Below are 15,754 nucleotides of genomic sequence, written 5' to 3'. Positions count from 1 at the left end.
AAGGCCAGCTCTCCCATTTCTGCCCCTTCCCAAGTACCACAAGGCCTAGAGTAGATGTGAGGAGGTCAAGGAACTGACCTCAAAGTAGAGGATGGGTTGGGACAGGAGAAGCGATGCACAGGAAGAGACAATGAACCAGGATGATGGGGGCCAGCTTGGGTTCTAGAGGTGACTACAGTGAGGAAGGGGCAGTTCAAAGCATCTAGAATTTTGAAAGAATAGAAGAAATGGCCTGAACATAGCAATGAGGACCCAGGAGGAGGGGAGCCTTGCCAATCTTACGGTTTTTCTCTCATCAGTTTGCTGATGCAGTGTGTACTACTGCACCCTTGCTCAAATGACCCCCACACAATCTCAACCTCAGCTGCCAACTTCATTATGCCTCAAGAGAGCAGAAACAACCACAGAAACATCCTCAGGCTTCCGTTACCAAATGTACCCCCTGACCGACACCCACACCCCTGTACTCTGCCTTCCTTCCTGGTGCAAAAGGTTGAGCCATCCCTGCTCCTCGCTGAGTCTGAACCCTCCACCCGTGCCACCCCCTCGAGCACATATGGACTTCACCCCTGCAGTGTTCGTCTCTCTTCTGCATCTTCAATTTCTCCCTTGCTATTAGTCACCCATAATATTCAAACGTACCCCAATACCTCCCATATGCCCCTCCAGCAACTGTCCCATTAATCTTCTCCCTTTGCTGTCACTGCTTCCCCACCTCCACCGTCTCCTGGGTCCACTCCAGCCAAGCTGTCTCCACCACCTCTTCCTGGAAACCCCTCCTGCCAAGGTCACCACCAAACTTCAGTTTACCAAATTCACTTCATCTCCATCCTTCCAGAACAGAAGATGACGCAGCAGCTCCCGCCCTCCCAGGACATTCACTTTCTTCACTTATTTCTAGACACCACCTCCTCCATTTCCCCAGATGCTCCTTCCCAGGGTCCTTTGCTGGCTCCAGTTCTTCCCTCATGTGGATGCCCTGGGCCTGATTTTTACCCTCTTCTCTTTAGTTCTAAATCAAGGCAAATCTGGTTAATCTTACCTACTCCCTTAGCTCTAAATGTCACCTGTGTGGATGACCGCCGAGTTCCTATCTCCTGAGCTCTCCCTGAATGTGTAAGCTCACATGTCCAAAAGCAAACTTTCAACTCCATCTCCCCCACCGCCACTGCAGCCCCACTAAACCTCCTCCTCTCCTCTCTGCATCTCAACAAATGACACCACAAAGAGTGCTCAAGCAAACACCTGGGAGTCACCCTTGAGTCCTCCAGCCCTCACCTCCTCCTGCCACACACACAATCCATTACCTTGCCCCAACAGCTCTGTCTCCAAAAATATCCCGAATCCAACCACTTCTCTGAGTCTCCACCTCGGACACCTTCCCCTCTCACCTGGGCACCTACAATGGTTTTCACTCCAGTCCTCTACAATTCATTCTCTACCTGGAGAGACGGAGAAAGAGCTGAGAATGGAGCCCTGGGGAACCCACTTAAAGAAGATGCAGTAAAACTGATGAAGCTAGTAGCTGACCTGACCAGAGATGGGACAGAGCCCACAGGGAGGGAAGGAGAGAGGTGCAAAGGAAGAGAATCTTGGTTAAAAAGTCATTTCAAAGACAAGATTGTAGAGGGAGACCATCATTTCCAGGCAAAGGTGCGTCTGTGAGGATGTGCTGGCAGAGCAGAAGTGAGGGCCGTAACCACATGTGGGCTGGACCATCCCTGTGGAAGCCACACCTACCCTGGACGAAGGCAGGAGACGAGGAGGAGAGGAAAACCATGAGCCAGGCGTCAGGTTCCTGAGGAACACGGACATCAACTAGGAGATCAACAGGAGATGACCTTCCAGGCCCTGTACGCTCAGTGTGCCGTCGAATCTAATATTTCTACCACACAATCTCTCATCTTCATCAACCCCCTCTCCCCTTGCTGTCTTCACAGCCCTCTTCTGGGGCCCCAGTGCCTGGGCCACCAGAGAGCCTCATTAGTCCTGCCCCCTCTCATCCTGGACACTGCCGACAGATTAACCTCCCTAGATAATGGGTACTTCCAGTGATACTACTGCCCTGCTCAGAAATGTCCAACAGCTCCCCACAGCCAATCACATCATGCACAATCTCCTTCCTCTGCCATCCAACGCCTGAGTCTCCTAAGCAATGCTCGTTTCTAATCCCATCACCTCCTCCTCACGCTTCTGCACTCCAGGCAACTGGAACTCCTTTTATTCAAGCACCCTTGGTACTTTTCACCTCCCTTCTATTGCTTCTGCTGCTCCCTCTTTCTAGACAGTACATCCTCCTCTCCCTCTGCTGAAACTGTAGCATGCAATACAGTTAAGAACACACTTTTTTTTTTTTTTTTTTTCGGTACGCGGGCCTCTCACTGTTGTGGCCTCTCCCGTTGCTAAGCACAGGCTCCGGACGCGCAGGCCCAGCGGCCATGGCTCACGGGCCCAGCCGCTCCGCGGCATGCGGGATCCTCCCGGACCGGGGCACGAACCCGGTCCCCTGCATCGGCAGGCGGACTCTCAACCACTGCGCCACCAGGGAAGCCCAAGAACACACTTTTGAAGTCAAACAGATCCAGATTCATATCTTGGCAAGTCAAGTCCCAGTTCTGTGATGTGCAAGTTAGTTAACTTTTCTCAGCCTAGGTTTCCTCATCTGTAATTTGGAGCTGAATAAAGTTGCCCCAGAGAAATTGAGAAAATCTATGTAAAGCAACAAGCATAGTAGCTGCCAGGGGAGGGTCCTCAAAGAGGCAGCTGTTATGTTTCTTATCCTTTCTCTGTTCATCCTTCCTGGATGCTCCTTCGGAGCAATCTGTCCCTCGGTTGAGCCCTGTATCAATCACATTGTCTCCTCAAAGCATTCCTGCATTCTATGCCTTTATATCTGTATTAACGCCTTCTCTGCTCCTTAAAGGCAGTGACTGGGACTTGCCCACTTCTATATGTCCTCCAGCACTGAACACACAGTTCATGCAGGACTCTACAAAGCTTATTGAATGAAATTACCTTTAATTCCCCAGCAGACAAATACCAGCTCAGCTGTGGTGATTTTTCTAACTGTTCACAAGATTATACTGAGGAGGAAGAGAGGATAGGACCTGGGGAAAAGCAGTATTATCATCATCCTAGTAGCCAAAACATAGCCCTGACCCAAAACCTATTGCTTCAAACAACACAGGAAACAACTGGTTGATTTGAGAACCTTCTAGAACAGAAGTATGTTTAGCTCTGGGTCTAATAACATCCAAGTGATTCAGGAAACATTTACTGGTATTAAAAATAACGAATGATGGCACTTCCCTGGTGGCGCAGTGGTTAAGAATCTGCCTGCCAGTGCAGGGGACACAGGTTCAAGCCCTGGTCCGGGAAGATCCTACATGCCACAGAGCAACTAAGCCCACGTGCCACAACACAGCCTGAACTCTAGAGCCTGCGAGCCACAACTACTGAGCCCATGTGCCACGACCACTGAAGCCCGCGCGCCTACAGCCCGTGCTCCACAACAAGAGAAGCCACCACCATGAGAAGCCCGCGCACCGCAACAAAGAGTAGCCCCCACACGCCACAACTAGAGGAAGCCCGCACGCAGCAACGAAGACCCAACACAGCCAAAAATAAATAAATAAATTTATTAAAAATTTAAAAATGAATGAATGGAAAGGTTATCCCCTTACGGTCAGCTTGCAGAAGGACAACGTGATGCAGGGTCAAGGCCATCCTTTGGGAGTCAATGGTGCTCAGGATCTTGGCAGCTGCAGTCCCCAGCAAAGGCTTCCCATTGTACAGGGTGTAGTAAGTCAGCTCCGCGGGGTCCTTGGGTCCTGGCACCCGCTGCATCTTTACCATCTTTCAGAAAAAGACAGGCCATGTTTACAGGGCATCTTGCATCAACTCTGCAATCACCTGGGCAATCAGCAGGCTGTCTCCCGACTGCGAAGCCTTCCATGGCTAAGTGGACCCATGATGTATATTTTAGACATCACCCTTCTCATACCTCCCTATCACCAACGTCTCAAGAAACCCTGCTATGGCCGGAGGAGGGAGGCAGTGAGGAGAAAAGGGTTTTGAAAATATAAACATCTGGAAAGAACAGTTTCAGGCTGGAGAAGGAAACGTTGAAATGGTGATGTCTTCCAGCCTCCAGAGAACTCTGGCCTCATTTGAAAGTAGGCCTCCACATTAATTCAGGGCATGTTAGGTTATTCTCAAACAAGATTTCTAATTTCAAATTCCTGCAGTTGCCAGAGAGGAAAAAAAAAAAGAACTTATATGTCTGCAATTCAAAAGAACTCTGACAAAAGCAGTACTTGGAGACTCAAAGCTCTTTTTCTAAAATACCCTTTGTTGCTTTTCCTCACTGTACAAGTCACACATCGTCACTACAGAAAAATCTTTAAATACAAAAAAGCATCGAGAAATGAAATAAAATAAAAACAATCTGGAATCCTTCCACCACAAGCTAATTACTATTACCATTTTGGAGTATTTGCTTCTATTCTTTGTTTTTTCCACACAGGCCTTTTATTTATCATTTTACAAAATTATTTATCATACTCTCTATATAGTATTATATACTGCCAGTTTTACTTGCATCCATAATGGGCTTAAATATAACAAAAGCATAAATGTTAACTTCTACACGGCATTCCAAGGCATGCCTCATAAACTTAGCCAATCCTTTATTGTTGAACACTTAAATTGTTACTCATTTTTCAGCATTGTAACTAACAATTGATAATCATTATAAATACAGAAAACATAAATTTAAAACCTACATAATGTTCTACTGTATGCATGTCTCTTAAACCTAACTAACCCTTCATTTTTAAACATTTAGGTTGTTTTCAACTTTTTACTAGTGTAATTAACCATCGACAAACATTATTGGCATAATATAGTATTTTCCGAAGTGCACATTACAGATTACGAGTTTCAGAGGATATTAAAAGATGTTACAAAAATATTTATAGCAGCATTGTTCATATCATAGCAAAAAAATCTGAAAATTCAGAATTCACTAACAGTAGGATGGATACGTGAGTTATGGTACAGTCACACAATGCAATATTATAGAGTCATGTAAATGAACTATGGCTCTTTGTATCAATATGGGTGAATATAAAAGCCTGATATGGAGCAAAAGAAACAAATTACAGAATATAAAATGCAAAACCGAATGATGTACTACTTAAGGATACACATGAGGATGGTAAAATCTATACAGAAAACACAGGTGTGATTTAATACAAAATTCAGAAGCACAGTCAACTCTGACGGGAAGGAAGTGAGTATGTATAATCAGAAAAGACACAGAAAAGGCTTCTGGGATAAGGTAACAGTAATGTTCTTACTCTTTGGGTTGTGGGTTCTTTTTTACTAGTGTTCTTTAAACTCTACATATTTTTATGCTCCTATGTATGTATGCTATAAAAAATAATTAAAATAAATATTACTACAACCCAATAAAAAATGGGTTTTAAAAAAGTCTGACCAGACATTTCACAAAGGAAGATATCTGAATGGCCAATAAGCATATTTTTTAAATGCTCAATGAGGAAATTCAATTTAAAACCACAAGTCGGGCTTCGCTGGTGGCGCAGTGGTTGAGAGTCCGCCTGCCGATGCAGGGGGCGCGGGTTCATGCCCCAGTCCGGGAAGATCCCACATGCCGTGGAGCGGCTGGGCCCGTGAGCCATGGCCGCTGGGCCTGCGCGTCCAGAGCCTGTGCTCCGCAACGGGAGAGGCCACAACAGCGAGAGGCCCGCGTACCGCAAAAAAAAAAAAAAAAACGAACACAAGTCATCAATATCGACCACCGGAGGGGCTAAAAGAAGAAGAGCTGACAACACCATGTTGATGAGGAGGTGGGGTAACTCCACATCTGGTTGGTGGGAGCAGGAACGTCAAACTGTACACTTTGGGAAAAGGTCTGGCAGTCTCTCCTAGAACTCACATAGACCAACTCTATGACCCAGGAATTCCACTCCTACATACCCAAGAGCAATGAAAGCACATGGCCATGGAAAGACCTGCAAAAGAGGTTCATAGAAGCTTTGTTTATAATAGCTAAAAATTGGGAAAAGCGCAGGTGTCCATCAACAGAAGCATGGATAAACAAACGGTAGTATATTTCATACAAGGGAATATTATTCAACAATAAAAAGGAATAAACTACTGAATAAAAGCACAACATGGATGAATCTCAAAAACACCACAGAGTCAAAAAAGCCTTATACAAGAGAGAATATACTGTAGGATTCCACTTATATGAGGTTCTAGAACAGTCCAAACTGATCTACGGTATGGAAATGATATGTTATCAAATATAAAACAGTAACATAATACACTGTTAATTGTAGAACCTAGACGGTGAGTAAATGGGTGCTTACGTCATAATTTTTTTCAACTTTTCTGTGACTTTGAAAATGCTTATAATAAAATGTTGGGGAAATGTAGATATTATTATAAACAAGGGTCTTATTGGCATTTAAATGTAGAAACCAGTATGTTGAAGAAAGTCAAGGAGATTTCTTTACTTGCAGGTTTTTTTAGAGTCTTTGGTATGCCAATATGCCTTTGGAATCTTCAAGAACATTCTACAGGATGCAGCCTTGCCCAAACTGCCCTGGCCAGAAAGCCCCTTTGCCTCTGGGCACCTTACAGAGTCATTTTCTGGATCCTCCCTGAGAAACACTGCTCTTACCCTTTCATCTTTGTGTTCATCTCTATCTCCTCGAGATGAATTTACAGGAGTAATGTTGTGACCATCTAAAAGCTTCTTGTCTAAATTGCTCACCTGCCCTCCAGCAAGGTCATATCCATTTACCGTGCGTGAGGGTGCCCAGTTCACTGCATCCTCATCAACACGGGATAGTACCATTTTACTCATCTTGAAAATGGCATCTTGTGGTAGTTAAAACTTGCATTACTTTGATGACAAGAGTTAAATGTTTAAAAATGCTTACTGGTCATATGTATATCTTCTTTGGACTCAATTTCTCAAATACATCCACTAGAGAAATACCTTTAGATTCTAGACATTAAAATCTCCATATTCATGAAGGTGGCTCATCTTTACAAATGATCTGAGCCAAGACAAAGGACTTCTCTGGGTGAAGGATGATGTAAGCTGTGTAGAGTGAACTTTATTTGGGAAACTTGGGGGTGTTATTTCTGTCCCCAGTGGCAGAGGAGGTAGGGAGAGCGTTAGTATAACCAGGTACAAGGTGAATGAACATTCAGGTATCTAATAACTTTGCTCAATTTCAATTTAATAGCAAATTCTTCTTACCAAATTTCTCCATGGATGATGTTGTTAGGTGGTCTACAGCCTCGGTAAATGGGGGATTTGCAGAAATAAACCCCTACTTACTTCACTCAGGCTTTCCAGGCAACGAAAGGGACCAAGCACACTGAGTACTCAGAAAAAAAGAGGAAACAGCATCTCACTGGGCTCTTTTAGACACTTAGAATGTTCTGGGTTTCTTAGGTTTACAAATAACACTGGCAATGTAGGGTGATTCTTTCCTCCCCTTCAGCTGAGGCAAATCCCATTTCAACTGTCTGAAGCCCAGCAACTTCCTTTCTGTCATTTGGAAAAGTGTGAATTGTAGGGCTCACGTGGACCCACAGAAGGGAAATCACAAACCTGGCACATGAAATTAACTATCGCTTTACCTCATGACAAGGCTGTCTCAGACCACAAAGATTTTTAGAACCAAAGCAACATCCAATAGGACAAGCGGCCAAATTCACCAACTGCGAACGGGGGACCTGGAGTCTCCCTCAGGGGCGTGATGTTGACTAACATAGGGAAGTGTGTTCCAGAAGATGGGTCGTTTGTACTTCCAAGATTGCCTGGGGACATGATCTGCAGACACGGTGGTAATGTCTGCAATTTCCTTTAAAGCTTCCTCTTAGTTAGACACCATGCATGTGTGTTTGGGTTAAGTTACACACTAGATGTGGTCAATTACCAATCCAGGGGCAGTCGGCTAGATCCCAGAAAATAAGAAGCCCACTTCCTAGAGGCAACTACCAGAAGCACTTCTGTAATTTGATACCTTGCTCAAGAGAGCTTGTTAATTAGCATAACAAATGTTAGAAATGGGTTCTCTTTTGGTGAAATTAGTGGTACTCAAGATACGTGGATTGGCCAGAATATGCTATAGACACTCCCACTCTTGCTTGAACTGGATAAACAATCTAGAGAGCCTCTACCCTCAGGATGGCTACTGTCTCTGTCGGGTTCCCTCTGAAGCAGACTCTGAGATGAGTTGAATGCTTGTAATTTACTGGAGAGATGCAGGGAACTGACAGGGGGTGGAAGGGCGCTAACAATGGACGCATTATGAAGCCAGTCACCGCAGCGGGAAACTAAAGTGTAATTCTCTGCGGGAAAGCTCTGGCAATGATCCTAAAGCATACATTTCAGAATCCTCCCAGCCAAGAAGCAAGAGAGCTGTGGCATTTATACCTCCACCACTGGTGAATTCCCAGGCGCTTCCGGCCAGCCGTGGCTGGGCAAAGGACGTTCTGGCATCTCAAGAGCAGCCCATCAATAAAGAGATGCCGGGAGTTCATCAGCATTCATCATAGAAACTAGAAGGGGGTTTGGGCAGGACACCAGTGGTGTCTGCTACAGCTCCCTACCCTGAATCCCTGTGTGGTCACGTGTCCATTATAAACGTAGAGGGCTCAATTTGTTGAAACGGTTTCGACAAGGCTAACAGAATCCCACACCTGTAAGGCTGATCAGTGTCTCTGCTGATCACAGTCATGGTGCTGAGAGGCCTGAAAGCTGGGACGTCATCCAGCCTCCAGAACAGGATGCAGAGGAGTTGCGCTTGCTTACTAATAGCCTTCTGTTTAATAAATATGTGCATGTGGGCAGCATTTCTTCCGAGACCTCCTTTCCCTAGAGTCTAGCAGTCGGGAGAGCAGCTCTCACCCTCCTTCATGATTTCGATGATTATGACTGTCACCCGCCCCCCTCCCCCCCCCAAAACCTAAGAGCAGTGTGGATTAACGGACCTCATCAGCTTGCAATGTGAGCGCTCCTCGGCACGCAGCATGGTTTTCTTTAGGCTCAGGAAGCACATTTCCACACCCTTCTTATAAGACCCCCGTGACTTTGCGCACACCCACCTGCACGGTGTAGCTTCCCAGGGTGGTGGCCCGTTTAAACCGCCGGCCTTGTTGCTGGGACATCATGAACAGCTGGGCCAGGCGCTGCTCCATGACCCGGGCGAAGCTTTGGTTGTGCAGGCCCACCAGGGAACTGTCCACGCCCTGCAGCACTGTGGACACAGGACACAGAGGGGCTGTCAGAGGACAGTCTGCCTGCTGACTCGGAACCACAGCCGCCACCGCTGGCCCCCACCAGCCACTAAGGGCCATGGGCCCGACCCCACGTTAGGGTTTGGCCATCCTTCCCTCACTTTACCCTCACATCAGCCCCAGGAGTTAGGAATCGCTATTGACCTGTTCGAGATGCTGAAAAGGTTAAGTGACTTGTCTAAGGTCACACAGCTAGTAATCAGCAAAGCCAGGGCTCAAACCCGAGCCTGTGGAACCCCAAAGCATGCACTCTGTCCTTCACAAGCTGTGACAGGTGTAACGCTGCTGTATTAGGTCCCAACCTTATTTAAGATAGTATGCGTTGTCAGAGTCCATATGGGAATACAGCATCGCTAATGGGTACAACTACTTGGATTTTTGGTGGTTCCCACTCAGAAGCCCTGGCTCAGCGCTACCCTGATTTTACTTTTCCTTCCCAACAGCTCTGGTGAGAAATCTAAGCTCCATCCTGCAACTCAGCCCCTTCCACATGGGCAAACCACCCTGTTCGGTGTCCTCTTCCCTCTCTCTTCAATGGGGTCCTTTCAGGGCTCACCCCTAAAGCTGCCCAGGGCCCCTGGGGTCTCTCTCACTTGAGAGAAGGATCGTGTGATAGAAAGAGTGGGCTCTCTCAGTGCTGGCCCTTGCCAGTTGGGGGACTTTGGGCAAACCACCGGCCCTCTCAGAGTCCAAGTCCTTTTCTGTAAAACGGAATAAGAAGGGCTACGTCACAGCAAATATATTTCTAGTGGGCTTTAAGGTTGAGATGAAATAAGGTGTATATAGCAGCTTAGCATAGAGCCTGGTGTGCGGAAGGCAAATGAAACCCTCTCTTTCCATCCCTCCTTCACTGCTGGGCTTCACCCACATCCAGAGTGTCTGTAATCAATGGGTTAAGGCGTTCGTGATGGAATTCCAGGCAATGGCTGGTGCACGGGAGAGAATTTAGTGAACACCAGGGCCGTCCAAGGACTGCTGTGGTCAATTACTATGGGGGCGACTGCCTTTTGCTGTCTACCCCCAATGCCAGCCCTTCCTCCGAGACCCTTGGGAAGAAGCACACTTCTTCCCAAACACACAAACACTCCCTCCAAACACAGTCATCCCTGAAAACAAAAATGCTAAAAGCAATTCTCGTCTTCTTAGACCAAAACTTACAAGGGCTGGGAATGTAATACAAGGTTTTTCATTTAGCAGAGTTTGTTCTACTACAGTCCAGCCAAGGACCATTAATACCACCCGTCTACTGGGATCTGGCAATAGCTTGGATATAAAGACGGCATTGTTGCTATGATGGCATTCTAACAGGGCCAGAACACGCAACGGATGACAACGAGATACAGAGAACGATGTTTAAACCAATCAAGAGAAAAATAAAACCCACAGCTGAGTCTTAGAAATCATTTCTTTGAAACCACAAATGCTAAATAATCCCCACGGAGGGCATAAAGCAGCTTTCCTTCCAGGGCCCTCATGAGGGACTCCCAGCTCAGCAGAACTCCTGCAAACAAAGATAAAACACTCCTGCACTTCCCACTGTGGCCCCTTGGAACCCTCCTGACACAGCTGTCAGGCTGAGGAAGGGCTGACCAGCCTCCTGACCCCAGAAGGAGAGCCCGTGTTCTTGCGCGTTCAAAGACACCCCTCCCGTAAAAGGACAGCGCCAACTGCTGAAGGATTACTTCTACACTGGTCTCTCCTAACTGGTGGACAAGAGCAAGAGAGGGGACACAGGATGGTCGAGGGACGTCATCATGGGTTACTTTACAGGAATCCCAGAGATGATGCAAGGGCAGACATCAAAGAAGAGAAGAGTCGAAGCCTTCAGGTGACAAAAACATTCTGGAAATAGATAGTGGTGATGGTTGCACAACACTGTGAATGTACTTAATGCCCCTGAACTGTACACTTTAAAAATGGTTAAGGGCTTCCCTGGTGGCGCAGTGGTTAAGAATCCTCCTGCCAGTGCAGGGGACGCGGGTTCGAGCCCTGGTCTGGGAAGATCACACATGCCGCGGAGTAACTAAGCCCATGCGCCACAACTGCTGAGCCTGTGCTCTAGAGCCCGTGAGCCACAACTACTGAGTCCGCGTTCTTCAACTACTGAAGCCTGCACGCCTAGAGCCCATGCTCCACTATAAGAGAAGCCAATGCACATATATACACTACCAAATGTAAAACAGATAGCTAGTGGGAAAATCAATGGCTATCTGCATAGCACAGGGAGATCAGCTCGGTGCTTTGTGTCCACCTAGAGGGGTGGGATAGGGAGGGTGGGAGGGAGACGCAAGAGGGAGGAGATATGGGGATATATGTATACGTATAGCTGATTCACTTTGTTATAAAGCAAAAACTTACACACCATTGTAAAGCAATTATACTCCAATTAAGATATTTTAAAAAAAGAGAGAAGTCACCGCAAGGAGAAGCCCGCGCTCCGCAACAAAGAGCAGCCCCCGCTCATCCCAACTAGAGAAAGCCCGGGCAGAGCGACAAAGACCCAACACAGCCAAAGATAAACAAATAAATAAATATTTTTTTTAAAAAAGGTTAAAACGGTAAATCACACTTTATGTTTATTTTACCACAGTTTTAAAAATTGAGAAAAAATACCTCCAGGGAAGTACAGGAGGCCGTGGGAACCAGCCACAGAGCTACATGGAATCAACTGGGCAGCTCCCTCATGCCTCGTGGCTCTAGTTGCAAAGAGGAGGTGTCCTTCTCGAGGTGGCTGGAGAAGAGCAGAGGGTTGGAGCCAGGGGCCTGGGTTTGAATCCTGATGCCCGCTTACCGAGTGTCTTGAGCAAGTTGCCTAGTTTCTCTGGGCCCCAGTTCCTCATCAGAAAACACGGTTATCATAAGCTCCTCCTGACTGTATCATTGCAAAGAACAGTATACTTTATACAAAAATGCTTCCAGCATAGTGTCATAAAGCACTTAAGAGGTGGGTGCCCGTAAACAGTAGCTGTCGTTGCTCAAACGCGCCTCCTCCTTCACTAGACACATCCTCACCAGAGGAAGGAACTGCCTGGAAAACATAGAGCTGTGTTGCAGGACTGTAGCTCCTTTCCTTTCCCCTGAGAAGCACAGCGGACCTCAGGCTCCTGGCCCTCTCTGCCCACCCGGAAGGAAGTAGAAAGAGGTGTGTGCCCATAGCTCTCACAGAGACACGGAAGCAGTAGCAGGGGTTGGACCCTGGCACGGGGGCCCAGGAGGACCGCAGCCCCTCAGTACATCAGCCAGGGCCCTGGCCACCCACCCTTACCCACCACTGATTCAGCTCAGAGGAGGCGGGCAAGTCCCAGCTGTGTTCCTAGGAGCTTTGTCCAGAGGATTTGGTGGCTGTAACATCACTGGTCTCTCATTCCTTCTTTGTTTACAATTGCACTGGGCTCTAAGATTCCAACGATCAGGCCAAGTGAACTCAAGTTAAGTTGTTTTATTCATGGTTGAATCTCACATACTCAGAGCCAAAAGAACCTCAATCCTCAGTTCACATCTTTCCCTGATTCTAAAGGTGAGCATGTGCTGCCTAGTGGGTCTAAGATGACTTGCTCAAGGACACACTAGGTTAGTCAGTAGCAGAGCTGAGACCAGAAGAAATCCTGTAATTGCTGGGTCTGGGACATTTTGACTCTGGTAGGTGAAATAAAGACAGATGAATAAACCTAAGAGGGGCTCTCACCTCTGTCAGGCAGCAACATTAAGTCTGTACATTTCTACCCCGCCTCATATATACACCCCTGACTGCAGGATCCATGAGAGCAGGGTAGCCCCTGGGTACTCTGTAAAGAGGGGCTGCAGGAGTCACCCTAAGCCAGTGATTTTCCACCACAGCGGGACCCACACTCAGGGAGGGGAGAAGTGGATAGTGTGCCAAAACATATTTAATATAAGTTTAGTTGGAAAACAGATGAAAACATGTTAGGCTTTTACAATACAAATTACAGGAAGAAAAGTTGCTTCAAATCCTCTTGGCTGTTAGCAATGAGCAGAAGACAGGATGCCCGGGATGAATATCTGGGCAGACAGGTTATTCTAGGGCTTGTAGGTTTGAACAAGTGCTGTCTTCATCTCTCAGTTCCTAATCTCCTACCCCTTCTGGAAAAGATGGTTAAAGTTGGTGGTGGCCACCCATGGGTCTAGAAAGTGGTTATGGGCCAAAGGGAAGGCAGGAGGGTCATCCTGAGACCTGGACCTGTCCCCTCTTCCCCCGCAAGCACTAATCAACTGATCCAATCAGCCCCAAACACAGGGATGGGTGCCACTGTGTATGCTGACTACCAACAGGCAGCAACAGTGATAACAAAGTTGGGTACGTAGGTGAGTGGGCAGGGGTCAAGTCCCAGAAGAATCCCGAAAACAAGAGCATGTATGGAGCTTTTTATTAAGGTTATGTCACTAAAACAGAGGCAGGGCAAGACACAGGTACATGAGGAAAGCATGAAACAGGAGTCTGTCAAGGACAGGATGTTTTACCATTGAATGTAAATCTTAAAAGTTAAGAGAAGGGAGGAAATGGCTACAAGTTAAAAAAACAGCATTCCCTGTGCAGGAAACATGATTTTGTAAATGTTACATAACGTGCTGGTTTCCAAAATGTGTTGCATTGTCTCTCTTGAGCGTAAACTCTGATGGGTTGTTGTTGTTTCCTTTTTAAACGTTTCTTTAGTTGGCCTTCTTAGCAGGTAAAATAATCTCTACAAATCCACGGCTTTGCAGGGGAGAAAGAAATGCAATTTAGGAGAGATCTTGAGCGAGCTTCACCAAGCTCCTTGGTTAGTATTCCAGGCAGCAGCCCATCTACTGCTTGTTTAGGACAGCAAGGGAGGGAGGAGACAGGCAAGCAAAGGCGGTTCGGGAGGGCCTGCTTGTTCAGGCACATCTTCCAGGACTTGCAAAACCTTCCTCCCTCCTTGTAATGGGCTGAATTGTGTCCTCCCACCACTCACATGTTGACGTTTTAACTCCCAGGACCTCAGAATGCAACTGTATTTGGAGATAGGGCCTTTAAAGAGGCAATTAAGATAAAATGAGGTCATCAGGGTGCGGCCTAATCCTATACAACTGGTGTCCTTATAAGAAGAGAAAACTAAGACACAGACATGCACAGAGGGAAGATGGCCATCTACAAGCCAATGAGAGAGACCTCAGAAGAAAACAACCCAGCTGACACCTTGATTTTAGACTTCCAGCCTCTAGAGTTATGAGAAAATAAATTCCTGTTGTTGAAGCTCCCCCAGCCTGGGATACTTTGTTACGGCAGCTCTAGCAGACTAACACCCTTCCGTCCCTCCCCTTGAAACTGAGGAGGACCCTGTGGGGCTCCTGGGCATGGAAGCCTTCCTGTCCCCCGTTTCTTGTAGGCAAGACTCCAGCCTCCATGACCCTCCCTGGGTTCCAAAGGGCAGATTCGAACAGTTGCTAATCAAGGGAGAAGCAGCCAAGAGACCACCTGAGGCGAGATTAAAGGGACGAGAGAAACTCATCAAGATTAGGAGACGGACCACCTGAGATGAGAGTAAAGGCATGCAGACACTGCACACACCCTAATCTTATCAGCAACCCCACCCTTGAACTATTGCTATAAAACTCCTCATCAGATCCTCCCTGGTTGGGACACATAGTTTTTCAAGGCAGGAACTTGCTGTGTTCTGCTTTGCCTGGCAAAGCAATGAAGCTATCCTTTTCTACTTCACCCAAAACTCCATCTCTGAGATTCAGTGTGTCACCAGTTACAGAGAAGCTGAGCATTTTTTTTTTTTTTTTTGCAGTACGCGGGCCTCTCACTGTTGTGGCCTCTCCCGTTGGGGAGCACAGGCTCCGCGCAGGCTCAGTGGCCATGGCTCACGGGCCCAGCCGCACCGAGGCATGCAGGATCCTCCCGGACCAGGGCACGAACCCGTGTCCCCTGCATCGGCAGGCGGACTCTCAACCACTGCGCCACCTGGGAAGCCTGAGAAGCTGAGCTTTTGGCATCACCCTTTATGGCCCGGCTGGTCACTTTCCCTCCTACAAGCATCTGTCCTCTCTCTCTGCTTCCAATCCTCGCTCCTCTAATTTTCAGAGCTACTGTCTGGCTTTTGAAAAACACAAGCAAAAATTTTTTGCTGTTTCATAAATCTCAGCTGGGAAATGTCAAGGAAGAAAAAAGGAAATTGCCACCCAAACACCCTTTTACTTTCATCCACCCTCACTGTCAGGACACGCCCGGGCTCCACCAGGATCAGCGCCCGGGGTACCGGGGAGAGAGAAAAATGCATGCCTGGCATTCCTCTGACTTTCATTTGGGTTTTGTAAAGCAGTGCAGAAAGTCCTACGGTCTTTAAATGATCTTTAAACGAATAGACACCCATTCACATGGACATGCCCCAGATGTCCACAGCTTAATGCCGCACCTTTTGAT

General features: G+C 47.1%; 1 protein-coding gene across 1 annotated transcript in view; it reads right to left on the bottom strand.

Annotated features, from left to right (window-relative positions):
- KIAA1549L (KIAA1549 like) overlaps window positions 1-15,754 on the bottom strand; it is a 135,963-nt gene that overhangs the window by 96,832 nt on the left and 23,377 nt on the right. Inside the window, 2 exon segments of the mRNA XM_032641184.1 lie at window positions 3,684-3,855; window positions 9,157-9,308. Of these exon segments, the coding sequence (XP_032497075.1) occupies window positions 3,684-3,855; window positions 9,157-9,308 (324 nt within the window).

Source organism: Phocoena sinus, chromosome 8 (assembly GCF_008692025.1).
Source record: "Phocoena sinus isolate mPhoSin1 chromosome 8, mPhoSin1.pri, whole genome shotgun sequence".
Taxonomy (NCBI): Eukaryota; Metazoa; Chordata; class Mammalia; order Artiodactyla; family Phocoenidae; genus Phocoena; species Phocoena sinus.
Note: the sequence above shows the minus strand (reverse complement) of the source record. Positions and strands in the feature narration are given on the sequence as shown.